The sequence below is a fragment of the Theropithecus gelada genome, chromosome 19, assembly GCF_003255815.1.
Source record: "Theropithecus gelada isolate Dixy chromosome 19, Tgel_1.0, whole genome shotgun sequence".
NCBI lineage: Eukaryota > Metazoa > Chordata > Mammalia > Primates > Cercopithecidae > Theropithecus > Theropithecus gelada.
The window spans coordinates 55587935-55615354 of record NC_037687.1 but is presented as its reverse complement, the minus strand read 5'-3'; the positions used below and the strand labels follow the sequence as shown (position 1 = coordinate 55615354).

Genomic DNA, 27420 nt, shown 5'->3' with positions numbered 1-27420 from the left:
CAGATTCAGTTGGTGAGATTGTCACTAGCACACTTAGACCCAACATACAGAATGTGGTGACTCACATGTCTAGAACTGGGACATGTGCAGGATTTTTAATTACTAGACCTTCCTGCAGGTGTGATTGTGACATGTCTTTGTTATGCACTGGAGTGGTTTGATGCTTCTGTCTTGGTTCAGCCCAAAGTGAAGATTGTGATGTATCACTGGACCCAGCATCTCGGTGATGTGACTCTTATTTTTGGACATCACAAATTTTGGGTATTGTCAAATATTGCTGGATCCTGTACCTATGTTATGTGACTCTCCAACCTGTGTCCTGCATGTTGTGCCATATTGCAGCACAATGTTTCACATTAGACATCATTACATATTGCTGGGCTCAACACCCAGGTGATGGAACATTATTTTCCTGGGCCCTGACTACAGGGGGCTTTGTGACATAACTGAATGCCCATAACCATGGTGATGTTACTCTTCTCCTGCCTGGTCTCTGCTCACAGGGAAATTGTGACATACCATTGGCTTAGCATCTTGGTGATGTGACTCTCCTCTTTTTTCTCAGGCCCCACATATTTGGGTATTGTGACATACTCAGATGTGACACTGGGCTCAACACCTAAGGGATGGGGAGTCCCCTACCTGGCTCCTTCCTCCAGCGGGCATTGTGATATATCTCTGCACAGGTATGTCACAGTTATTACCTAGGAGATGTGACTCTCCTCTTCTGCCTGCACCCTGCCTACAGTGAAAATTGTGGCACATTTCTGTGGCCAGCAACCAGGTGATGTGTTTCTCCTGCCTGGATCTTTATTACAGAAAAGATGGTTGACATATCACTAGGCCCAGCATCTAGGTGATGTGACTCTCTTCTGCCTGGTCCCTGCTTACAGGAACACTGTAGCATATTGCTATGCCCAGCACTTTTCTTTTAGGTTTTGCCTGCAGGAGACTTTGTGACATTGCTGGGCCCTGCACTGACGTTATGTGACTCTTCTGTCTCTGTTTTGCCTACTTGGGCCACTGTGACATATTGCTGGGTCCAACATCCAGGTGATGTAACTTTTATGCCTGGGTCCTGGCATCTGAGGACATTGTCTTTGCACCAATCACACAGGTGATGTGATTTTCTTCTGTTACCTGGTCTGTGCACACAGGAAAAATTGTGACCTTGGCCAGGCGCAGTGACTCACGCCTGTAATCACAGCACTTTGGGAGGCCGAGGTGAGTGGATACCTGAGGTCAGGAGTTCAAGACCAGCCTGGCCAACATGGTGAAACCCTGTCTTACTTAAAACACAAAAATTAGCTGGGCATGGCGGCAGGCACCTGTAGTTCTAGCTACACAGGAGGCTGAGGCAGGAGAATCGCTTGAACCGGGGAGGTGGAGATTGCAGTGAGCCGAGATGGCACCACTGCATTCCAGCCTGGGTGACAGCAAGACTCCATCTCAAAAAGAAAAAGATTGTGACCTTTTGCAGCACATAGCTGATTTGACTGTGCTTTGTGGAGTACACCAAGCAGGTTGTCAAACTGATAGTCCCTTTACTGAAATTTTATTTCCACGATGGTGTTGGAGGGGCAGCAGCAGAATCTATGCCTTTTCTCCTGAAGTGTGCGAGAGTCTGTGGTCCTGAGTATCTCACACAGATGTGGCAATTTATGTGATGTTCTAATTAAGACCATTGGTACAGAAACAGATTCAGACGTCTTCTCGGAAATAATGCATTGTTTAGCAAAGTGCATTGAAGTAATGGGAGACGGATGCCTTAGTAATGAACACTTTGAAGAACACCTTTGCCACATGTCCTCAGGACCTTCTGAGGGCTGTGTCATGGGGCATGGTCACTCATATTTGACTCTGAATAAATTTCTTCAAATATTTTAAAGAGTTTAACTCTTCATTGACACAGCTGATGTATGGAGCATGCTTGCTGTGCCAACCAGTGTTTCAAAGCTGTTTAGATATTTTTGCTCATTAAATCTTCATCAGCAAAAACTGGAGGTAAGTTTAATGATTCCTCGTGTCACAGACAAGGTAACTGAAAGAAGAAAAAATTTAGGAACTTGCCCAAAGTCAGCCAGGTAGGAAGTGGCTGAGCTAATAGTTGATTAAACAACTATTCATTGATCACCTGCCATGGGCTGAGCACTGTGATTGGCACTGGGAATATAGTGGTAAACAAGACATAGCTCCCTGGAACAAAACTATAAGGAAGTAAACAACAAACACCAAGATTATATCAAAGATGTGAAATGCCAGAACGTGCTGCTGCTATAAAGAATTCCACAGGGTTATTGGGGGTAGATTGTAATTAAAAGGAGGTGGGTAAAGCAAAGCTTTCCAGAGAGGGCTAGAGCTGAGCCAGGTCTGGATGCTCTTATCAATGTGAGTACTTAGAGTTTGTCTCAGTTTATTTGCAGGCCCTAAAATCTAGAATTTGTCTCAGTTTCTTCGTATGCAGCCCCTAAAATCTTTGGAATGTCTGAAAAGAGAAGCGTCTTTTGTATGTTAATGAGGTGACTTCTGGCTGGAGGCTTCTGGACAGCCTCAGGACCAGGGTTGATTGCCGGAGAAACCAATTGTGTAACAGAGCATTAAAACTCTCAGCTGGCTGGGCATGGTGGCTCCTGCCTGTAATCCCAGCACTTTGGGAGGCGGATCACCTAAGGTCAAGAGTTCAAGACCAGCCCAGCCCAAACGGTGAAACCCCATCCCTGCTAAAAATACACAAATTAGCTGGGTGGGGAGGTGAGCGCATGTAATCCCAGCTACTTAGGAGGCTGAGGCAGGAGAATCCCGGGAGGCGGAGGCTGCAGTAAGGCGAGATCAAGCCACTGCACTCCAACCTGGGTGACAGAGCAAGACTCCATCTCAAAACAAAAAAACACTTCTTACCTCCTTGGATGGTAGAGAAGCAATCTGGGCTTTGTAAAAGTAAAAAGAGTACCTTATTTGATTCAACTAAGTAAATTGTTAAAGGGGAATATCAATGAAAAGCTCTTCCACCCCAGCCTCACTAGTTAAGTACCAGTTAGGGGAAGTTTTTTTGGTATCCTTCTGAAATTGCTTTCTGCCTTTCCATGCATATCATTAAGAAAGGGCACACTCTTAAACCAATCTGTAACCTCATACCATTCTCAAAAAAAAAAAAAAGATTAATTTTATGTTTATACCAAAAGTGCACAATTTAGCAATTTAGCTGTTTTCATCAAGCCAACAATATTTTATAAGCATACACAAGCTAAGATTATTCTGTCCTGTGCTGGGTTTTATCATTTATAACCCTTAGGGCAAATCTTAGAGTATTCTTGCAGGAATAATCATAAAACCACTTTTTTTTTTTTTTTTTTTTTCCAGATGGACTCTCACTCTGTCACCCAGGATAGAGTACAGTGGTGCAATCTCGGCTCACTGCAAACTCTGCTTCCTGGGTTAAAGCTGTTCTCCTCCCTCAGCTTCCTGAGTAGCTGGGATTATAGGCATGCACAACCATACCTGGCCAACTTTTGGTATTTTTAGTAGAGACAGGGTTTCACCATGTTGTCAAGGCTGGTTTCGAACTGCTGACCTCAAGTGATCCACCCGCCTTGGATCCACCCGCCAAAGTGCTGAGATTATAGGCATGAGCCACTGCACCGGGCCAAAACCCCCTTGATTAAAAAATTGTTGCTGGGCCCGGTGGCTCACAACTGTAATCTCAGCACTTTGAGGGGCTGGGGCAGGTGGATCACAAGATCAGGAGTTCAAGACCAGGCTGGCCAAGATGGTGAAACCCCATCTCTACTAAAAATACAAAAATTAGCCAGGCGTGGTGGCAGGCGCGTGTAATCCCAGCTACTCGGGAGGCTGAGGCAGAGGTTGCAATGAGCCCAGATCATGCCACTGCACTCCAGCCTGAGCGACAGAGTGAGACTCCATCTCAAAAAAAGTTAACAAAATGCTAACAATATTTAAGACACTGCTGATACTATTTTACCAATAATTTTAAAGTTGCCTTATTTGTTAAAGATTATACGTAAGTCACATAAACTTTTTTTTGTTGTTTTTGAGATGGAATCTCGCACTCTCGCCCAGGCTGGAGTGCAGTGGCGCCATCTCGGCTCACTGCAAGCTCCGCCTCCTGGGTTCACGCCATTCTCCTGCCTCAGCCTCCCGAGTAGCTGGGACTACAGGCACCCGCCACCATGCCCGCCTAATTTTTTGTATTTTTAGTAGAGCGGGGGTTTCACCGTGTTAGCCAGGATGGTCTCGATCTCCTGACCTCGTGATCCACCCGCCTCGGCCTCCCAAAGTGCTGAGATTACAGGCATGAACCACCGTGCCCAGCCTCTAATTTTTTATTTCTGATTTAAAGTTGGATGTCTTGGCCCGGCGCGGTGGTTCACTTTGGTAGGCCGAGGTGGGCGGATCACGAGGTCAGGAGAAGGGGACCATCCTGGTTAACACGGTGAAGCACTGTCTCTACTAAAAATACAAAAAAATTAGCTGGACGTGGTGGCACGCGCTGTAATCCCAGCTACTGGGCAGACAGAAGCAGGAGAATAGCTTGAACCCGGGAGGTGGAGGTCGCAGTGAGCCAAGATCGCATTGCGCTGCTGCACTCCGGCCTGGGCGACAGAGTGAGACTCTGTCTCAAAAATAAAAATAAATAAAGTTGGATGTCTTGTAAGATAATGCTGAGTAATGCAGAAATACATATAGACATTTATGCATGTGATTTGTCCTTATACTCACACAGACCCCCCACATCACAAAACAGGTAACTACAGCCTGACCATTAGGGCCAAGATCAAATAGCAAAATAAGTTTGCCTTTAATCTGTTTTCTTCATATATAAACATAGGAGGTCAAGACTGTGGACAGGGCTGGGCTCATGCCTGTAATCCCAGCACTTTCGGAGGCCGAGATGGGTGGGTCATGAGGTCAGGAGTTCAAGACTAGCCTGGCCAAGATGGTGAAACTCTTGTCTCTACTAAAAATACAAAAATTAGATGGGCGTGGTGGTGGGTGCCTATAATCTTAGCTACTCGGGAGACTGAGGCAAGGAATTGCTTGAACCCAGGAGGTGGAAGTTGCAGTGAGCCCAGATCGTGCCATTGCACTCCATCCTGGACGAGCGCGGTGGCTCACGTCTGGAATTCCAGCACTTTGGGAGGCGGGGGTGGGCAGATCACCTGAGGTCGGGAGTTCGAGACCAGCTTGACCAACATGGAGAAACCCCATCTCTACTAAAAATACAAAAGATTAGCTGGGCGTGGTGGTGCATGCCTGTAATCCCAGCTACTTAGGAGGCTGAGGTAGGAGAATCACTTGAACCCCGGGGGTGGAGGTTGTGGTGAGCCGAGATCGCGCCATTGCACTCCAGCCTGGGCAAAAAGAGCGAAACTCTGTCTCAAAAAAGACTGTGGACAGATATGAAGACATAGTTTTTTCTCCTGTCACCCCATCAGTTTTTGTTCACTGTCTAATCTCTGGAAGGAAGGTGGGCAACAGGTGGCCAGCAGTGGTCTGTGTGTGGTTATCTTATTCTTGCTGCTTTCTGCTTTTTTTATGACCACTATCTGTTCCAACCTGGGAACTGAGGAGAGATGTTGGTAGGAAGAGGCTTTCCCCCACCTCTGACGTGCAGGCCCTTCATTCAGCTGACATCTGAGCCGCACTTCAATATGGCAGCTATTGGCCACGTGTGGCTACTGGGTGCGTGGAATGTCGCTGGTCTAAACTGCGATGTGCTAGAAAGGTAAAATACAGAGTTAGTTTCAAAGATTTAGTGTGTGTATATATATATATAAAACTTTATATTATATATATAAACTTTATATATATTTCATTATTGCTCACAAACTGATAATATTTTGGATATATTGGGTAAATTAAATTGTTACATCAACTCTACCTTTTTCTTGTTTCTTTTTAAAGTTGGCTACTAGAAAGTTTAAAATTCACATGTGGCTTATATTTTATTTCAGAGGGGTTGCCTTTTTAAAAAAATCTCAGGCTGCTTGCTCAAATGCCAGAAGCCAGGAAGATCATCAAAACTGAAATTTTAAAATTATTGTTATATTTTTTTCCTTTGTGAATAGCCATATAGTATATTATTTATAAATACATGAAACCTTATACACGAGGTTAAATGCAAATACCCTCCGGGGTGGGCCTGGCTCAGCTCAGGGAGGAAGGCCTGCCTGAAAAGGCTGCAGCTTAGGCTGTCACTCTTACTTCATTCAGTGCAGCGTTTGGTCACGTCTTCTGTCACTCAAGGCCTGAAGGGGTCGGGCCTTAGACGTTTTCCAATCAGGGACGCTGAGCTGGGGACCGTCCAATCAGGCACGCGGCTGGAGCGGACAGGGCGGCTTCCGGGATTTGGCGGGGCCTTTGTCTCTCGCTGCAGCTGGAGCTCTTGGTCTCGTGTTCCCCGCTCTGAGTGCCCTGCTCCTAGAGGCCCAGCCTCTGTGGCCCTGTGACCTGCAAGTATTGGGAGATCCACAGCTAAGACGCCAGGGTCCCCCTGGAAGCCTAGAAATGGTGAGAGTGGCGGCTCCGACATCCGGAGAGAGAGGGAGGGGCTGGTTGGAACCGGTGGGAAGTGGCTGTGGCGGACTCGGGCCTCCCCTCAGTCATCTCCGCAAACTGCGCCCCGAGTTCTCCTTGCCCAGCTCGGCCTCAGTCCCCTTCAGCAATAAGATGGCGGCAGCGCTGACAGCCGGGCCCCCGGGCGTCTTGTCTGTTCCCTGCGCAGTGACTCTGCCCTGACCTGGAGCCCTCTGGGTAGCTCTGCACCCGCAGCGCCGCGTCTCTCCCGGATTGTGCAGGGACCACGGGAGGGTAGTCGGGAGAATCCTGACTCGGGGTGCGGGTTCGTGAATGGGAGAGCTTTAGTCCGCTGCGTTTCCAGTTCATCTTTCCCCCTATTAAAAATTTATGGCAGGCAGGGCGCGTTGGTTCACGACTGTAATCCCAGCACTTCGAGAGTACGAGGCGGGCGGATCGCCAGAGGCCAGGAGTTCGAGACCAGCCTGGCCAACATGGCGAAACCTCGTCTCTACTAAAAATACAAAAATTAGCCTGGCGCAGTGGCCCACACCTATAATCCTAGCACTTTGGGATACTGAGGCACGCGGATCACGAGGTCAGGAGTTCAAGATCAGCCTGACCAACATGGTAAAACCCCGTTTCTACTAGAAATACAAAAACTTAGCTTGGCGTGGTGGCGCGGTCCTGTAATCCCAGCTACTCAGGAGGCTGACACAGGAAAATCGCTTGAACCCGGTAGGCGGAGGTTGCAGTGAGCCAGATCGCGCCATTTGCCCTCCAGCCTGGGTGACAGAGCGAGACTCCATCTCAAAAAAACAAAAAACAAAAGCCGAGCATAGTGGCGCATGCCTATAATCCCAGCTAGTCGGGAGGCTGAGGCGAGAGAATCGCTTGGACCCGGGAGGAGGTTGCAGTGAGCCAAGATCGCCCCACTACACTCCAGCCTGGGCGACAGAGTAAGACTCTGTCTCAAAAAAACATAAACAAAACAAAAAAAATGGCAGTCTCCGCAAAAATATTAAATAATTTCATCAAAGAGTGGTTCAAAAATTTTAGATCACCCCTGTGGGTTGTAGTTTTTGGTTCATAAGAGGGCCTTGAAAGACTTTTATAAGGTGCATGATGCAAAAATCCCAAATTCAATAATTGGTTAGGTACAGTTATGTTTTTTCTGTCTTCCTGTCTTTGTTTTTCTCCTCTTCTTTTTAGTGTTTTTTTTTTTTTTTTTTTTTTTTTACGGAGTCCTGCACTGACGCCCAAGCTGGAGTGCAGTGGTAGGATCTGCAACCTTCGCCTCCCAGGTTCAAGCGATTCTCCTGCCTCAGCTTCCCGAGTAGCTGGGATTATAGGCTTCTGCCACCACGCTCAGCTGATTTTTATATTTTTAGTAGAGACGGAATTTCTCTATGTTGGACAGGCTGGTCTCAGTCTCCTGACCTCAGGCGATCCACCGGCCTCGGCCTCCTTAAGTGGTAGGATTACAGGCGTGAGCCAGCGCTCCCCGCCTTAGTTTCTTAGTTTCTTAATTTTCACCTCGAGGGTACTAATTTCCTGGTTATGTAATTGGAGCTTAATTGACAGTTTGTAGTTAGTTAAGCCTGAATTTTGTTTCCTCTAATGTAGTAATTTACCAAAAAAAAAAAAAAAAAAAAAATGCATTTGAGTTAGATTTTTTTCAAAGCAGGAATCCAGGGCCTAAATTTCCACCTCAGACTAAATTGCCTGCCACTTAACTATTTTCATACTCCACAGAGGACTGATTTTCCCCTACATTTTTTACAGGTGTTCCAAGCAGAGTCTCCCGTGTATCCCCCAGTTCTCCTTACCTCCAGCCTAACTCTGGCTTGAAGTAAAAACGCATAGTAAATTTCCGGTTCTGACAATCTCAAGAACTGAAAATTTAGTATTTTACTTCAAGGAACTGTCAACTTTCTCTCCCTAATTCACATTATGAACTATTTGTCCTTTAGTGTACGTTTTTCATACTGTATTTTAATTATTTACCGACAACACATTGAAAACATTTTAAAAATTTATTTTCTGTTTTTAAATATTTTCCATGAGGAGAAAGCAAAGAGTAATCTCCTGACACTGTATTGTAAAAAATCTGTGCCTGTTTTCCTTTTATCTTCCTGAGCACAGAGATCATGTTTTAGGGGTCAGTGGTTTTTGGAAACTTTATGGGGTGATGTGTCCTCAGCCACCCTTTAGTTTTTTCCTGGTCCTGTACTGTCTGAATAAACCAAAATACCCACCGTGTCTGTCTGCTAGAGTTAATATTAGCTCTTGGGTCATTTTCTTTTACAGAACAAGCTGAGGTATGGAGTGTAGCCTCTCAAGGAAGCCAGTGAATGCCCTGGGGCTTAGAGGAATCTCCTGGTGTATTCTTCCTTTGAAAAGCTAACCCTTTGAGACATTAAGATTATTTTTATCCAAGCCAGCTTTCATTTCTTGGAGACACATTGCTGGTCAGCGATCAGATGCTGGTATTGAGGGGAAAACAGAAATAATTTCTGCCACCCGGATTCTCTAAGATTTGTGAAAAAAAATCGTATCCCCAAAGACAGAAAAAAACCTGACCTCAGTGAGATAGTACAAGAACTTGCCAAGTAAAATGCATTTGGGGCGCTCATTGGGGCGTAATGCAGTGTCTCCTGAGAGGGTGGTCACTGGGCACTTAAGTGAGCAGGATGGAGTGGGAGAATCTCTCCAGGAATTGGATGGTCTGACTTGACACATGAGTCAGACACATTGGTTTTCTAATCAGCACTGCCACTCCTTTGTTTTGTCACCTTGAAAAGATCTATTCACTTATATTGACTCTTTTAAACTGTAAATTGTAGTTTATTAGTAGAGCTTGAAAGGTAAGAAAATATGTACAAAAACATAAAATAGGCGGGTTTCAAAAAATATCTAATCATATATTCCATTGTTAAAAATTCTCATTTTTTTTCCCCAGTGTGAGTTTAGAAATTTTCTCAGGTGTGTTTTTTATTTTTTGAAACGGAGTCTTGTTTTGTTGCCCATGCTGGAGTACGGTAGCATGATTTTAGCTCACTGTAGCCTCTGATTCCCGGGTTCAAGCGATTATCCTGCCTCAGCCTCCTGAGTAGCTGGGATTACAGGTGCACGCCACCATGCCCGGCTAAATTTTGTATTTTTGGTAGAGATGGTGTTTCGCCATGTTGGCCAGGCTGATCTTGAACTCCTGACCTCAGGTAATCCGCCCACTTTGGCCTCCCAAAGTGCTGGGATTATAGGGGTGAGTCACTCAGGTGTGTTTTTATGCCTGGGTGTTTTCAAACAGAATTTCAAGGGTTAGCTTTTAGAGAGCTATCAAGGGAAAGAATAAGGAAAATCTCTCTTCCATTTTGGCTGTAGAAAATGAATACACAAGAAAATGTGTATTCATTCACATTTCACAAGAAATGTGGTGGATAATTGCTGAGTTACATAGATTCATAAAAACATCAGTTCCTCTTATTGCAGGGTAAGTTTCTGTGAGTGAATATCTCTGTTCTATATTTTGTAATCTTGATGTATGAGTTTAATGCTAATTTTTTTTTTTCCTCTGAGACAGAGTCTTGCTCTGTCGCCCAGGCTGGAGTGCAATGGCGCGATCTTGGCTCACAGCAACCTCCGACTCCTGGGTTTAAGCAATTCTTCCTCAGCCTCCAGCATACCTGGGAATACAGGTGCACGCCACCACTCTCAGCTAATTTTTGTATTTTTAGTAGAGACGGGGGCTTCAGCAGGTTGGCCAGGCTGTTTGTTATTGAACTCCTGATCTTGTGATCTGCCCACTTCGGCCTCCCAAAGTGCTGGGATTACAGGTGTGATCTACCGCGCCTGGCCAATGCTAAATTTTATAAGATAAAACTTGGTAGGTACCTCCTAGAAGTGTCCCCATATGACTAATTGTTTACTACATGATTCATAATGGAGATAATAAAGTAGTATATTTATTGTCTGAAAGAAATAGATTCTTTTGCTTTTCTTGTTGAGGTATAAAATGTAAGCACCTTAAGTTTTTTTTCTTTTGTATGAGCACTGTGTTTGAGTAATTTTACTGGATTTTTCAAACACTTGGTTTCAAAACCTGAGTGAATAACTCTTACTTGAAAATTAAAACTTGAGCCCAGTGACTCCAAGCTAAAGGCTCATATTGAGCCTGCAAAAGGAGGTTATTAAAGGCCCAGTTAGTTCTTCCTGGGGAGCCTCCCCTGCAGATTTCCTAGCCTGTTCACTCCAGCCATGGAAGAAGCCTTTTATCTGGAGAGAAGCTACAGAGCCCTGGAAAGCTGGGGACCCACAGACAGGTGCAGTTAAGATTAAGATGGAACAGGACCGAAAGGATCTTACTAAAGATAAAGTTGTTTTTGCTTTGAGGCAGTTTCTAAAACAAAGTTAGATTTGTATTAAAAAATTAAGTTCCAAAGGAGTATTGCAACAGGAGAAAGTACCAACTATAAGATCTTTAAAGATCTCAAAGGTTAGGCAGACAAGGGTGGCTTTTCTTCATAGAAAGGAGCAACCAAGATTAGAAACAAAGTGGGAGGGGAATGGCAAATGGAGGGTGAAAAAATCAGATTCTAAGTCGGAGAATGTTTAGCATGTTCTTAGGAGGAGCATATAATGGGGTTGTATGTTGGCTCAGACTGAGGGTAGCTCAAAGCTCAGGAGCTGTGGGAAGGAGATAAACTTAAGTTTGATTAAGTAGTATTTTATTTTGATCACTGAAGACAAATTCAGCTGATTTTTCTAAGAGAAGAAGAAAATGGGCAGAGTCTATGTCTGGCTACGTGATAGGTAAGAAAAGAGTGCATCATCTAAGTCATAATGGGATGTGTGTTTCTTTCCATAAACTGTTTCTGGAGCACACAAAAGATGGAGAATTTTATTAATTATAGCCATTTACCAGGATTACTTATGTGCTTCATCTTTCCCCACCTCTTTTCTTTGTCTTACACGTTTCTTTCATTTGACTTTTCTTGGGTTGTATCTTTTATAATAATCCAGTCAACATAACTACAGTGTTTTTCTGAGTTCTGTGTATAGCACTGTTAAGTTATTGAACTTGAGCAAGTTTATGGGACTCCTGAATTTTCAAACAGTAGCTCATAATGGGCTCATAATTTGGAAGCATAAATGGGCCCATGGGGTTTGTTACTGGCATCTGTAGTAAGAACAGTATTTTGAGACCAAGCCCTGAATCAGGGTCTGTGCTGACTCTGGGTGGTGTCAGAATTTGAATGTTAGACAAAGAATTGGTGTTGGAGAGTTGCTTGGTATTCAGCAAACTCTATAGCTTTTGTGCCAGAATAAAAATGCCATAAAGGCCTGGCCTGGAATAAAACTCAGAGTGTCTGGGAATGGGAGGCTCTACTCGCCTGTGTACTGGCTGTCACACTGCCCATTGTTTTCTGATTCCAGGTCTCCTCTTAGAGTGAGAGAGGACTGAAAATTTAGAGGAAAGAGAAGCTCTGATGACAGACCTTCTCTTTCCACAGCTGCCACCACAGGATTCCCACCGACTCACAATCATGCCCACTAGACACCGATGCATCCACACCCCTCTCAGGACAAGGCACCACCCTCAGGAACTTCACCACAGCATTTTTGATTCTAGCATTTCTTGCAAAAATCCTACAAAAGTGTCTACAAGTCTCCTGGCATATTCCCGTTCCCCAGACACTGAATCTGCAGCAGCAACCTGTTTTCCCCACCAATTTAGGGTTCTGGGCCACTTGTTCATAATCTCACGTGCCTGCATGAACCCAGAAATAAATAGCACAAACCGATCTTTCAGCTTACATATTGTACTTACCCCACCCATAGAGTTTTTTCCTTTCAACTTTTAATTTTAGTTCAGAGGTACACATGTAGGTTTATTACGTAAGTAAAATTGTGTCATGAAAGTTTGATGTAGATTATTTTTTCACTGAGGCACTAAGCATAACACCAAATGGGTATTTTTTATTATTATTTAATTAAAAAAATTTTTTTTTTTTGAGATGAAGTTTTGCTGTTGTCCAGGCTGAGGTGCAATGGTGTGATCTCCGTTCACTGCAGCCTCTGCCTCCTGGATTCAAGTGATTCTCCTGCGTCAGCCTCCCAAGTAGTTGGGATTACAGATGCCTGCCATCACGCCCAGGTTAATTTTTATATTTTTAGTAGAGATGGGGTTTCACCATGTTGGCCAGGCTGGTCTTGAATTCCTGACCTCAGGTGATCTTCCCAGCTTGGCCTCCCAAAGTGCTGGTATTACAGGCATGAGCCACTGCGCCCAGCCCAAACGGGTCTTTGTCCTGCCAGCCTCAACTAGGCCTGTGTCTATTTTTCTCCCTCTTTGCATCCATGTGTTCTTATTATTTAGCTCTTTTAAAAATGAGATAGTGCATTTGGTTTTCTCTTTCTGCATTAGTGTACTTTTTTTTTTTTTTGAGGTGGACTCTCGCTCTGTCACTCAGGCTGGAGTGCAGTGGCACGATCTCGCCTCACTGCAACCTCTGCCTCCCGGGTTCAAGCGATTCTTCTGCCTCAGCCTCCCGAGTAACTGAGATTACAGGCATGTGCCACCACGCCTGGCTAATTTTGTATTTTTAGTAGAGCTGAGGTTTCATCATGTTGGTCAGGCTTGTCTCGAACTCTTGACCTCAGGTGATCCACCCGCTTCAGCCTCCCAAAGTGTTGGGATTACAGGTGTGAGCCACTGCGCCCAGCCTGTATTATTACTAATATTATTATTTTTGAGATGAGTCTCGCTCTGTCACCCAGGCTGTAATGCAGTGGCATGATCTTGGCTCACTGCAGCATCTGCCTCCTGGGTTCAAGCAGTTTTCCTGCTTCAGCCTCCCAAGTAGCTGGGATTATAGGCGCGTGCCACCAAGCCCGGCTAATTTTTGTATTTTTAGTAGCAGGGGGTTTCACCATGTTGGCTGGGCTCGTCTTGAACTCCTAACCTCGTGATCCACCAACTCGGCCTCCCAAAGTGCTGGGACTACAGATGTGAGCCACCGCGCCCAGTTCTATATTTTCATTAGAAAAAAATTTTTTTTTCTATTTTATTTCATGAAGAGACAGGGTCTCATTCTGTCACCCAGGCTGGAGTGCAGTGGCATGATCTTGACTCACTGCAGCCTTAACATTCTGGGATCAAACAGTCCTCCTACCTCAGGCTCCCAGGTATGGGACTACAGGAACACACCACCATGCCCAGCTAATTTTTCTTTTAGTATTTTTTGTAGAAATTGGGTTTCTTTATGTTGTCTTGACTGGTCTCAAACTCCTAATCTCAGGCAATCTGCCTGCCTCAGCCTCCCAAGGTTCTGGGATTACAGGCATGAGCCATCATGCCTGGTCAGTATGGCCATTTTAATGATACTGATTTCTCTGTCCATGACCATGAAATAGTTTTGTATTTGTGTCATCTTTGACTTCTTTGAGCAGTGTTTTGTAATTGTTGTCCTAGAGGTCTTTCACCTCCCTGGTTAGCTGTATTTCTAGATACCTTCTTTTTGTGGCATTTTTGAATGGGATTGTGTTTTTGATTTGGCTTTTGGCTTGGATGTTGATGTGCAGAGGTGCTACTTATTTCTGCACCTTTGTTTTGTATTTTGAAACTTTGCAGAAGTTGTCAGTTTATAGGGCATTTCTGCCAAGACTATAGGGTTTTCTAGATACTGAATCATGTCATCTGAAAACAGGGATAGTTTGATTTCGTCCCTTCCTGTTTGGGTGAATTTTGTTTCTTTCTCTTGCCTGATTTCTCTAGCCAGGACTTCCAATTCTCTGTTGAATAGGAGCAGTGAGAAAAGGCATCCTTATCTTGTGCCAGTTTTCAGAAGGAATGCTTCCAGCTTGTGTCCATTTAGTATGTTGGCTTTGGATTTGTCATAGATAACTCATTTCTATTTTATTTTATTTAATTTATTTTATTTTACTTTAGTTTATTTTACTGTGGTGTGGTGTGGTGTGGTGTGGTGTCGTGTGGTGTGGTGTGGTGTGGTTTGACGGAGTCTCACTCTGTCACCCAGGCTGGAGTGCAGTGGTGCGATCTCGGCTCACTGCAAGCTCCACCTGCCAGGTTCACGACATTCTCCTGCCTCAGCCTCCCGAGGAGCTGGGACTACAGGCGCCCACCACCACGCCCAGCTAATTTTTTTTTTTTTTTTGTATTTTTAGTAGAGATGAGGTTTCACCGTGTTAGCCAGGATGGTCTCAATCTCCTGACCTCGTGATCCACCCACCTCGGCCTCCCAAAGTGCTGGGAATACAAGTATGAGCCCCCGCGCCTGGCCAAATTTGTCATAGATAACTCATTATTTTGAAGTATGTATCTTCAGTGCCTAGTTTGTTGAGAGTTTTATACATGGGCAATGTTACATTTTATTGAAAGTTTTTTCTGCATCTATTGAGATAATTTTGTGGTTCTTTAGTTCTGTTTATGTGATGAATCAGATTTATTGATTTTTTTTTTTTTTGTACGTTGAACCAACCTTGTATTCCAGCAATAAAGCCTACTTGATTATAGTGGATTAGCTTTTTGATGTGCTGCTGGATTTGGTTTGCCCATATTTTGTTGAGCATTTTGCAGCAATGTTAATCAAGGACATTAGCCTGAAGTTTTCTTCTTTGTTTTATCTCTGCCAGGTTTTGGTGTCAGATTGATGCTGTTATATAAAAAGCTGGGGAGAAGTCCCTTAATTTTGTGTAATAGTTTTAGAAGGCATTGTATCAGCTTTTCTTTTTACACTTGGTAGAATTCAACTGTGAATTTTCTGGTGTTGGGTTTTTTTAGTTGGTAGCCTATTTACTACTAACTTAATTTTGGAGCTTGTTATTGATCTATTTAGGGCTTCAACTTGTTTAGTCTTGAGAGAATTTATTTGTCTAGAAATTTATCCATTTCCTTTAGATTTTCTATTTTTGTGTATAGAGGTGTCTATAGTAAACTTCAATAGCTATTTGTATTTTTGTGGGGTCAGTGGTAATGTTCCTGCCGTCTTTTTTTTCTTTTTTTTTTAATGAGATGGAGTCTCACTCTGTTGCCCAGGCTGGAGTGCAGTGGCATGATCTTGTCTCTGCAACCTCTGCCTTCGGGGTTTAAGCAATTCTCCTACCTCAGCCTTTCAAGTAGCTGGGATGACAGGTGTATGCCACCACACCTGGCCTAATTTTTGTATTTTTAGTAGAGATGGGGTTTCACCATGTTGGTCAGGCTGGTCTCGAACTCCTGACCTCAGGTGATACACCTGCCTTGGCCTCCCAAAGTGCTGGGATTACAGGCATGAGCCACTGTGCCTGGCCCCTGTTGTCCTTTTTTTTTTTAGGCGGAATCTCTGTCACCTAGGCTTGAGTGCAGTGGAATGATCTCAGATTACTGCAACTGTCACCTTCCTGGTTTAAGCAATTATGTGCTTAAATCTGCTGTTTACAAAATGAAGGGGGCCAGCCCATCCACAATCTGTGGGTTCTCGTCAGGTGGGACGAGAGACTGAGAAAAGAAGTAAAATACAGAGACAAAGTATAGAGAAAGAAAAGTGTGCCTAGGGGACTGGTGCTGCTCAGTATAAGGAGGACCCGCATCCTCCCTCCGGCACTGGTCTCTGAGTTCCCTCAGCATTTATTGATCATGATCTCTACCAGATAATGATATGGCAGGACAATAGGGTAATACTGGGGAGAGCCTCTGAACAAAGGTCTCTGTGTCATAAATAAGTTTAAGGAAAGGTGCTGTGCCTTGATGTGCACTCACACAAACATCTCACATCTCAAACATTTCGCATCTTGGTGTAATAAAGAGCAGTATTGCTGCCAGCATGTCTCACCTCCAACCTTAGAATAAAGAGCAGGATTGCTGCCAGCATGTCTCACCTCCAACCTTAGAATAAAGAGCAGGATTGCTGCCAGCTTGTCTCACCACCAGCCCTAAGACAGTTTTCTCCTATCAGTAAATAGAACATACAATTGGGTTTTACACCGAGACATTCTATTCCCAGGGACAAGCAGAAGACAGATGCCTTCCTCTTATCTCAACTGCAAAGAGGCCTTCCTCTTTTACTAATCCTCCTCAGCACAGACTCTTTGGGTGTCAGGCGGGGGGATGTCAGGCCAGGGGGACGGGTCAGGTCTTTCCCTTCCCACGAGGCCGTATCTCAGGCTATCACATAGGGAAAAACCTTGGACAATACCTGGCTTTCCTAGGCAAAGATCCCTGTGGCCTTCCGCAGTGTGGTGTTTCCCTAGGTACTTGAGATTAAAGAACAACGATGACTTTTAACAAGCATACTGCCTTCAAGCACTTTTTTAACAAAGCACATCCTGCACAGCCCTAAATCCATGAGACCTTAAGTCAGCACAGCACATGTCTCTGGGGGCACAAGGTTAAGGCTAAGGTTACAGATTAACAACATCTCAAGACAAAAGAATTTCTCTTAGTACAAAACAAAATGGAATCTCTTATGTCTACTTCTTTCTACATAGACACAGTAACAGTCTGATCTTTCTTTTCCCCACACAAAAGACAGAAAAAACCTGGTCTGTTTTAGGATCTACCTCTTTCCTTAAATGTTCAGTTCCATTATGTCACATTTAAGCATGAGTGACACCATTTTGGTTAGGTTTGTCTGTTTGAACCTAGTGTACAAACTCAGTCCAGAATAATGTCCTCCAATAATTTTGTTTAAAATTGTCTCCCTGTTTGGTCAGAGTGCAACCAAAACTCTGGGCCTTAGTGCCATTCTCAGTTTTCATCCTTTTTGGATTTGTCCTTCCCCTTTTTTTTTTTTTTTTTTTTTTGAGACAGTCTCTCTCTCTCACCCAGGCAACCTCTGCCTCCCGGGTTCAAGTAATTCTCCTGCCTCAGCCTCCAAAGTAGCTGGGACTACAGGCATGTGCCACCTCGCCTGGGTAATCTTTGTATTTTTAGTAGAGATGGGGTTTCAACATGTTGGCCAGGCTGGTTGGTCTTAAACTCCTGACCTCAGGTGATCCACCTGCCTTGGCCTTCCAAAGTGCTAGGATTACAGGTGTGAGCCACGGCACCTGACCCCCTGTTGTCATTTTTAATTGTGCTTATTTGGATCTTCTGTTCTTCATTAATCTTGCTAGTGGTTTATCTTCTTAATTTTTTTCAAAGATTTAACTCCTGGATTACTTGATATTTTCTATGACTTTTCATGTCTAAATCTCCTTCGGTTCAGATCTAATTTTGGTTATTTCTTATCTGCTGCTAGCTTGGGAGTTGGTTTTCTCTTGCTCGCTCGCTTGCTTGATTGATTGATTGAAACAGTCTTGCTGTGTTGCCTAGCCTGGAGTGCAATGGCACAATCTCGGCTCGCAGCAACCTCTGCCTCCCGGGTTCAAGGGATTCTCCTGCCTCAGCCTCCCGAGTAGCTGAGATGACAGGCGAGTGCCACCATGCCCATCTAATTTTTGTATTTTTAGTAGAGACAAGGTTTTACCTCCCAGGCTGGTCTTGAACTCAAGTAATTTGCCTTCCTTGGCCTCCCAAAGTGTTGGGATTACAGGAGTGAGCCACCATACCCGGCCTCATTCATTTATTTATGATGTTAGGTATTTAAATTGATTTCTAAGTTTTTGATGTGAGTAGTTACTGCTGTAAATTTCCTTCTTAACACTGCCTTGGCTGTGTTATAGCGATTCTGGTTTGTGTATCTTTGTTCTTATTTGTTTCAAAGAACTTACTGATTTCTGCTTAATTTTATTATTTATCCAAAAGTCATTCAGGTGAACGTTTTTAAATTTCCATGTAATTGTATAATTTGAAGTGGTTTTCTTTGTATTCAATGATATTTTTGCCAAGCTGTGGCCTAAGTGTGTGTTTGGTATGACTTTGGGAAAATTCAATTTGCTGAGGACTGTTTTATTTCTGCTTGTGTGGTCAATTTTGTATGTGAGTATGTGATATGTGGTGATGTGAATGTATACTGTGTTGATTTCAGTTGAACAGTTCTATAGGTGCCAGTTAGGGCTATTTGGTCAAATGTTGAGTTTAGGTCCTGATATCTTTGTTAATTTTTTGCTCCAGTGATCTGACTAATAGTGTCTGTGGGGTGTTGTAGTCTCCCACTATTATTGTGTCAGAATCCAACTCTCTTCGTAGGTCTCTAATTATTCATATGCACTCATGGATTTTTTTAGAACACCTTTCTGTCTTCTGCTTTTTTCTTTAGTGTGCCCAAGGCTGCTCCTTAGATGCCTAAACCTAGAGTCTACTGAAATTCAGATCTCCAAGAGATCAAGAACCTGTCCAGAGATTTAGCTGTTTTTGTTTTTGGTTTGAGATGGAGTTTCACTCTGACGCCCAAGCTGGAGTGCAGTGGCACGATCTCGGCTCACTGCAACCTCTGCCTCCTGGGTTCAAGCGATTCTCCTGCCTCAGCCTCCCGAGTGGCTGGGATTACAGGCGCACGCCACCACGCCTGGCTAATTTTGTATTTTTAGTAGAGACAGGGCTTCACCGTGATGGCCAGGCTGGTCTCCTGACCTTAAGTGATCTAACCACCTCGGCCTTGTAAAGTGCAGGGATTACAGGCATGAGCTACCGTGCCTGGTCGAGATTTGGCTGTTATGGGAGAAAATATAAATTAGAAATTTATATTTCTATATTATATTAATTTATTATTAATCATTAATAATAATAATTACTAACTACTAATTTATATTAGTCTTTATTTTCTTACCTCATAATAAGGGGGGATAGTTTGTTCATCTCTCTTTATTGAAGCATTTTGATTATACGTAGATATTCTCTGCTTTTTTGAAATATACGTAAATCATATTTACAGCTAAAGAAACCTTTTATCATTCTTTCTGTCTCAGGATTGTCTATCTAGGTATCTAGGACCACAGAACCATTGCAGTGTTTTTGCTTTGGCAAAGTTTTTTTTTTTTTTTTTTTTTTTTTAAGGCGGAGTCTTGCTCTTGTCGCCCAGGCTGGAGTGCAACGGCGTGATCTTAGCTCACTGCAACCTCTGCTTCCCACCATTCTCCTGCCTCAGCCTCCAGAGTAACTGGGACTACAGGCGCCCGCTACCACGCCTGGCTAATTTTTTATTTTTAGTAGAGACGGGACTTCACCGTGTTAGCCAGGATGGTCTCAATCTCCTGACTTTGTGATCCGCCCACCTTGACCTCCCAAAGTGCTGGGATTACAGGCGTGAGCCACCACGCCTGACCCCAAAGGTGTGTTGTTTTTTTTTTTGTTTTTTTTTTTCAGTCTCTTAAAGTAGATACAGATTTGTTTAGATTAAAACTGAATTTAAGAGCACACAAAAAGTGGAGCACAAAGATAGGATTAAACTTAGCAATACAGAATAATAAAGACTAAAAGATGCTGAGGAAGTTTCTTTGACAAAAAAACTGATTATCCAAGGTAATTATCCAATATTTGCAGGCTGAAGTACTTACACTGCAAAAGAAAGAACAGTTCTGTGTATAAACTCAACAGTGGAGTCAGTGGTTATGCTTTGGTTCCTATTTACTACTTCAAAACAATTAGCATAGTTATGTGTAGTGTTTGTAGACAACTTGCCTTCATATGAATTATAGTCTTTTCTTTTCTTCTTCTTTTTTTTTTTTTTTAAGACAGTGTCTTGCTCTGTTGCCCATGCTGGAGTGTAGTGGCATGATGTCAGCTCACTGCAACGTCCAGCTCCTGGGTTCAAGCGATTCTCCCACCTGAGCCTCCTGAGTAGCTAGGGTTACAGGCATGAGCTACTGTGCCCGGCCTAAATTGTATGGTATTTTCTACAATAGTATGAATATAAGACCACAATATTTAGGGTGAATGTCTTAGTCATTTTAATATTAGTCATACTTTTGAAATATAAAGTATTTTAACTAAATTATGGTTACAGAAAATTTTTTAAAATTCTACATTATTACTGGTACATTAAAATTATTTATGCTTAGATGTTTATATCTAGTATCCAAAAAAATTCACTACAAAATTGTTGTGGTAGATATTAGCCTGACATGCATATTAATTTATCCAGTAGATGTAGGTAAGCATGATTTCAGTGTCTTTTATTTTACTAAACTTGAATACTGCTATTACAGGACAAATAAACGTGATGGGTAATGTGACCATGCAAGAAATGTAATAGCTTTTCAGTTAGCTATGTTGTAAGCTCAAATATATTTTACTACATAAACAAAGTCAGATTCTGATTCTTCATCAAAAAGTGTTGGTGAAGGCTGGGTGAGGTGGCTCACCTCTTTAATCCCAGCACTTTGGGAGGCCAAGGCAGACAGATCACTTGAGGTCAGGAGTTTGAGACCAGCCTGGCTAACATGGTGAAACCCTGTCTCTACTAAAAATACAAAAATTAGCGGAGGGTGGTGGTGGGCGCCTATAATTCTAGCTACTTAGGAGACCGAGAAAGGAGAATTGCTTAAACTTGGAACGTGGAGGTTGCAGTGAGCTAAGGTCACACCACTACACTCCAGCATATGTGAGAGAGCAAAACTGTGTCTCAAAAAATAAGTAAATAAATAAAAAGTGCTGTTGGAAATTGTCAGATGTATTCCAATATAAATCCCCCATTTAATGGCTAGGAGACAAGAGAGCAGCAGAGATAAAAGAGAAATTTTATAAAATTTTGCTGAGGATATGTCCCCTTTCTTCATAATGCTCATGCTTATCATGCTGAGAGTAGCTGTGCAGTTTGGGTGTTTAGAGAGATATTTATTTTAGGGGAACATTTTCTGGCCAACATGATTAACCTTATATCTAATCTGAGTTTTTTTTTTTTTTTTCTTTTTTTTTTTTGAGACTGAGTCTCGCTCTGTCGCCCAGGCTGGAGTGCAGTGGCACGATCTGGGCTCACTGCAAGCTCCGCCTCCCAGGTTCACGCCATTCTCCTGCCTCAGCCTCCCGAGTAGCTGGGACTACAGGCGCCCGCCACCTCGCCCGGCTAGTTTTTTGTATTCTTTTGAGTAGAGACGGGGTTTCACCGTGTTAGCCAGGATGGTCTCGATCTCCTGACCTCATGATCCGCCCGTCTCGGCCTCCCAAAGTGCTGGGATTACAGGCTTGAGCTACCACGCCCGGCCCTGAGTTAAGATGAAGAGCGATTTTTCTCTCCAGTGCTTTGGGTGTCTGTTTCAGAAGCCCTATTACTATCCCGTGGTGTCTGTGAATGAGGTGGGCTGTCACAGGGAGAACTCTCTATGTGGACTCATGCTGAAAATCCAGCAGTATTTTTTTCATGTCACCATTATAAATAGAAACTGAAGCTGAAACACTGCTCCCATTCCCATTATCGTGAAGGTGCAATTTTACCTAGGAGGACTGAAGGCTGTCCTCCTGCACCTCAGGCTTCATTACCTGATGTGGGACTAGAGTGCTGTTCTGGCAGTTGGGGTTCATGTAAGATGTGAGCTGCCAGCTGTGAGCCCTGTGGTAGGAGTCAAGAGAGGACACTGGCTGTCAGGAAAGGACAAGCAGAGTCTGCTAAGTTGCAAAATTACTTCCTGTCATGAGGATGTGAAAAGTTAATTTTGTCATTGAATATAACCAATTAGCATACATGGATCGCCTCCCCCATTACCAGGTGAATTTAGGATGAACCATGTATTACATGGTGCTGTGAATTCTTTTACTTGTGGACTAATTATGGGAGTGTCTTTTTGTCTTTGCAGTCTCTTAAGAAGATTGACTGTGATGCATGTCACATTCTGGTTTAATTGTGTAATGAAATAGTTTACTTTCTGTTCTATCATTTTGGAGTTTCTCTAGGGCTGGAGAAATTTTTTCTTTTAATTATATTTTCCAAACATTGTCTAGAATTACTAGACATGATATAAACACATATGGTTCCAGCCAAACTTTACTCTAGAGGGGCCTTTTCCTCTCAGGCTGCCAGTCACTTCAGATTTCTGCAAACTTCACAGAGTAGCAATCAGCCATTTTACCTCTTATTTTGTCTGGCCCCACCTTGAAGTCTGGCCTCACAGAACTGACTGATTGGAATTTTTGGCTGGTGAATCTGTTACATTTTTTAGAGCTGGTGCTCACAATTTTCTGAAACCCGAAAAGATAAAATTAGAAAAATAAAGTATGTATTTTAGCATCTTAATTTTTAAATTTTCTGTTAAACCAATACTTGCAGAGACATTTTATTTAGTAACTTGTTTTCTATTCCTGCAGATCCAGTAGTTGCTCCACAAGTCACAAACAAGTAAATATGAACACAATAAAAATTTCTTTAAACTACATTAAATTCTTTCTGTATCCCTCTCATCTGTCAACATTTAGTATTCTATACATTTTTTAAAAACCAAGGACAGAGAAACGGAAGATGAAATAAAAATGCTGAGCCCTTAATCTAAATCCCGGGAATTATTAAACATCTGTGCTAACTCCCAGTTTGTTATGAGAATTAAATCACATAATGTGTTATTCCAAGCATAGTGCTCTGTAGCATACTCTTGAGCACAGGCGTTGCTACTTTATGTTGCCTCTGTAAACTTTACAGAACCAGCAAAGAATATGATACTTAAAGATGGAGATTAGTTGTCTTCATTTGTGCCAGAAGTATTTGTGTTGTGACAAGAGTGCTGAGTGTAAGGGACAGTGCCTGCTTCTCTAACTAATGCTAATGATGAGCCTAGAAGCAGCAACATCAGCATTGACAGGGGACTTATTTAAAACACACATTCATGAACCCTTTGAAAACCTGCAGAATCACATTACATAGGGAAAGTCCAAAGTTACCAAGTGATTTATATGCTTATTAAATATTACAAGACAACTGGGCGTGGTGGCTCATGCCTGTATCCCAGCATTTTGGGAGACCGAGGTGGGTGGATCACCTGAAGTCAGGAGTTTCAGAGCAGCCTGTCCAACATGGTAAAACCCTATCTCTACTAAAAGTACAAAAATTAGCCGGGCATGGTGGCAGGTGCTTGTAATCTTACCTACTTGGGAGGCTGAGGCTGGAGAATCTCTTAAACCCAGGAGGTGGAGGTTGCGGTGAGCAGAGATTGCGCCATTGCACTCCAGCCTGGGTGACAAGAGCAAAACAACATCTCAAAAAAAAATTGCAAGGCAATGCTTAGCTAAATGGTTATCAGCCGGGCTTCTATTAGGTTGGTGCAAAAGTTGATTGACATTTTTGCCATTCTAAGTAATGTGGATTACTTAGGTGTAGACACTCAGATTACATGGCTAATTATTAGAAATCCCTTTACTTGTGCCCTCTTCACAGGTTCTGTTTTTTGTTTTGTGTGGACAAGTTTATGTTGTTTTAATTAAGTGCCTCGTGTGACTCTAAGGTAAGGCCAGAATCAACTATGAGGGGTTCAAGATACATTCATGAGAGTTATGTTTTACTTTTCCGCTGAAGGATGGTCACAGGGCCTGTTCTGTTTGGGTTTAGTAAAGACGGGGCAGCGTGGCCCATATTACCATTATTGTAGCAGAAATTGCTGGTGTCTGTGGTGGGGAGCGTACCTAAGGACGGGAAAGGAGAAACTTCTATTTTTCACTTCATTATTTCTGAATCTTTTCTGAAGATTCACCCAGAAATGGGTGGACTTTTTCTGAGGATGTTGGTCCTTCTGCCTGTGGGTGTGGTCATAGCATGTAAACAGGTGGAATGTTCTCAAGATGCAGGTATAATTGGTCTAGAAAATCTCATCTGAAAATAAATCCCAGAGAAGGAGGAGATAGAGGAAAAAGTGGCACTTTTTTTTTTCAGCTAAACATGTCTCAGATCAAGAGCTGTGTCCGCTCTGCCTCCTGGAATGCTATGTGTTTAGTACTTGCAAACCTTGCCTTCTATAATTGTGGTTTTTTCTCTCTAATGAGTTTGTTTTAACTACTTTTAAAAATTCTTATGATAATCAAGGGTCTCTGAAAAATATTTCTTTCCTATATACCAGAGTCTTTTATGAATTTTTTAAATTATGCCTTTTTATATGCCTTGCAGAATTCTCACCATTAGTTTATGATCTGCAGTATTAAAAGTGTTCTTTTTGTGGCTGTTGAACATGGAAAAGTGTGGATACTCAAAGATTACTGTTGGGGAAAAGCTGGGATCCTTAGTAAGGGTGGAGAATATGTAATGTTGAAGTTCCATTTGTGTTTGCTATTAGCCCTATGCAGAACAGAATTTAGAAAATGCTTATTTAAACAGGATGGCATTTATTACCCAGAAAGTTCTGAAAAAATATTATCAGAAGGTACCTGTTCTCTAGGGTGCTAAAGAAAGACTACTTAAAATCACTATTAAACATTACAGAACATAGAAGATCTTGAATAGAAGATTCCTGTATTTTGAGATATCCTGTATCAAGATAGAAGATACCTGTATCTTGAAGTTTGCATAAAACTGTTGTTTCAATATGGTTGAATTTAGACTATAATTTACTTATTGGGAACAATATTTCAGCAGTAATGCTGTGTCCTTTTGAGTGTTTTAGCACATTATGAAAATTTGTCCTAGTGCAGTTGATGCTAATGATTCACTCGGTTAAAGAGCTCTCTGACAAATTTTTTCACTGTAGTGTTATTTTTTTCCTTCGTTATTAAGTATCTTTATGCAGCTGATTTGTATAAATTATCAAATGTAATCTGGCAGCTGCTCTTCTTTCTTAAGGTTTCTTTCCATATATTTGTCTTTGGAAAATGAAGACTGTCATCTCTCTCTTATAGGCCATGAAAACTGGGGGGAAAAAACAGGTTATTTCACTTATTGGATGTTTGATAAAATATTTTTCTTGGGGCAAAATCATTGGCATTTCTTGTGAACATATTAAAAATTCAGCAACTTAGACTTTATTCCAGATCTTCTGCAAAAAAAAAAAGCCTAACAAGATTTCCAGTTTATTCTACACATTAAAATTTGAAATGTACCTTGTAACTCAACATGTCTTTCATCTCAGCAGAACTCATTCTGTATAGTGTGAATATAGCACTCCAGAATGTACATGCTTGTGTTCGTGCCCTTAATTTTATATTTTATTATCCAGAAAAGTATCATATATAAATTGATGTTGTGGATCTTATTCTAGTCTTTTCTCAGAGTTAGAGAATACATCAGATAATATTTCTGTCTTTAAAATTACTTCATTTGGGTAATTTCATTCACTTTTATAAGGCAGAACCAGTACTTTTTAGTCATTCATTTCAACTTGAGTCAAATTAAAAATTTCGCCCATGGCCACTTGGTAAATATGTGTGTGTGTACTTTTCAGGGACCGTTAACATTTATGGATGTGGCCATAGAATTCTCTGTGGAGGAGTGGCAATGCCTGGACACTGCACAGCAGAATTTATATAGGAACGTGATGTTAGAGAACTACAGAAACCTGGTCTTCCTGGGTGAGAATAACTTCAATATACAATTCCTAATATACCCTAAAGATTTCTTTTTTTTTTTTTTTTTTGTAGAATGTTTTTTGGTAATTGATCTTTGTATAAATGAGTATCAGATCTCTATTTCTAAGAAAATCTTGGGGGCCAACCGCAGTGGCTCATGCCTGTAATCCTAGCACTTTGGGAGGCCAAGGCAGGTGGATCACCTGAGGTCAGGAGTTCAAGACCAGCCTGGCCAACATGGTGAAACCCCGTCTCTACTAAAAAAAAATACAAAAATTAGCCAGTTGTGGTGGCGCACGCCTGTAGTCCCAGCTACTTGGGAGGCTGAAGCAGGAGAATCACATGAACCCAGGAGGCAGAGGTTGCAGTGAGCCGAGATTGCACCACTGCACTCGAGCCTAGGTAGCAGAGTGAGACTCCAAATCAAAAAAAAAAAAAAGAGAAAGAAAATCTTGGGGATTTGTCAGTGTAGGAAAAAATAATTCAAGATGTTTCATCTTGATCTGGACTTTTTACATTTCTGAGCTGATCTGTATCCTTCCCTCTAAATTAGTGGTAATTCCAGAAATTTAGTGGCATAAAATATTGTTTTGTATACCTTAAAATCTAATTGTCATCTCCAGTTTTTGATTCAGTAATACTAAGTAGTAAAATTAAGAACCTACAAATTTAAAAAAAGTCTAAATATTTAGAAATTTCTGTTTTAAATTAGTATTTTGTAATTAATTTACTATTCTATTAATTACACTCTCTTTACTGAGCACATTATTTGAAGAATATGAGCAACATTCATGTTATTTATTTTTAATAAAACAGGTATTGCTGTCTCTAAGCCAGACCTGATCACCTGTCTGGAGCAAGGCAAAGAACCCTGGAATATGGAGAGACATGAGATGGTGGCCAAACCCCCAGGTAGGTGATAGTGAATATAACAGATGACACAGATGAGAGGTCCATATGTCAAGGAGAAAGTCAGTTTTTGAAATGCGATTTGGGGCCAGGTGCGGTGGCTTGTGTCTGTAATCCCAGCATTTGGAGAGGCCAAGGCGGGTGGATTACCTAAGGTCGGGTGTTTGAGACCAGCCCGACCAACATGGAAAAACCCCATCTTTACTAAAAATACAAAATTAGCTGGGTGTGGTGGCGCATGCCTGTAGTCCCAGCTACTCGGGAGGCTGAGGTTGTGGTGAGCTGAGATCGCACCATCGCACTCCAGCCTGGGCAACAAGAGTGAAACTCCATCTCAAATAAATAAATAAATAAATATATAAACGAATAAAAATAAGAAATACAATTTGGGAGTTGTGCTCCAAGGAGAATAGTTTCAGGGAAGCCTGAAGTTTATTTTTTATTTTATTTTTTCTCTTACATAGGGGTATCTTTTGTCTTATCCTTCTAACTTTTCTAAGGAATATACTTTCCCTTCAGTTATCTTTCTAGTTTTCAGTGAGAGCCAAAGTCCCCTTTTTGGCATATACAAGACTACAAAATCTGCTTTTTTAATGTTTTGGCGGACACATAAATATCTGAAA

At 42.3% G+C, this 27420-nt stretch overlaps 1 protein-coding gene across 6 annotated transcripts in view; it reads left to right on the top strand.

Moving 5' to 3' along the window:
* Window positions 1-6393: 6393 nt before the first annotated feature.
* The window catches only part of LOC112612058 (zinc finger protein 724-like), a 38941-nt gene continuing 17914 nt past the window's right edge, over window positions 6394-27420 (top strand). For 2 of the 6 annotated variants that reach the window (XM_025366118.1, XM_025366117.1), the window contains exon 1: window positions 25780-25891. In XM_025366118.1, the coding sequence (XP_025221903.1) occupies window positions 25780-25891 (112 nt within the window). Of the gene's footprint in view, window positions 6535-8850; window positions 8942-25762; window positions 25892-26704; window positions 26801-27420 lie in introns of those variants that run through there. The other 4 variants (XM_025366119.1, XM_025366116.1, XM_025366120.1 and 1 more) reach the window with 4 other exon arrangements.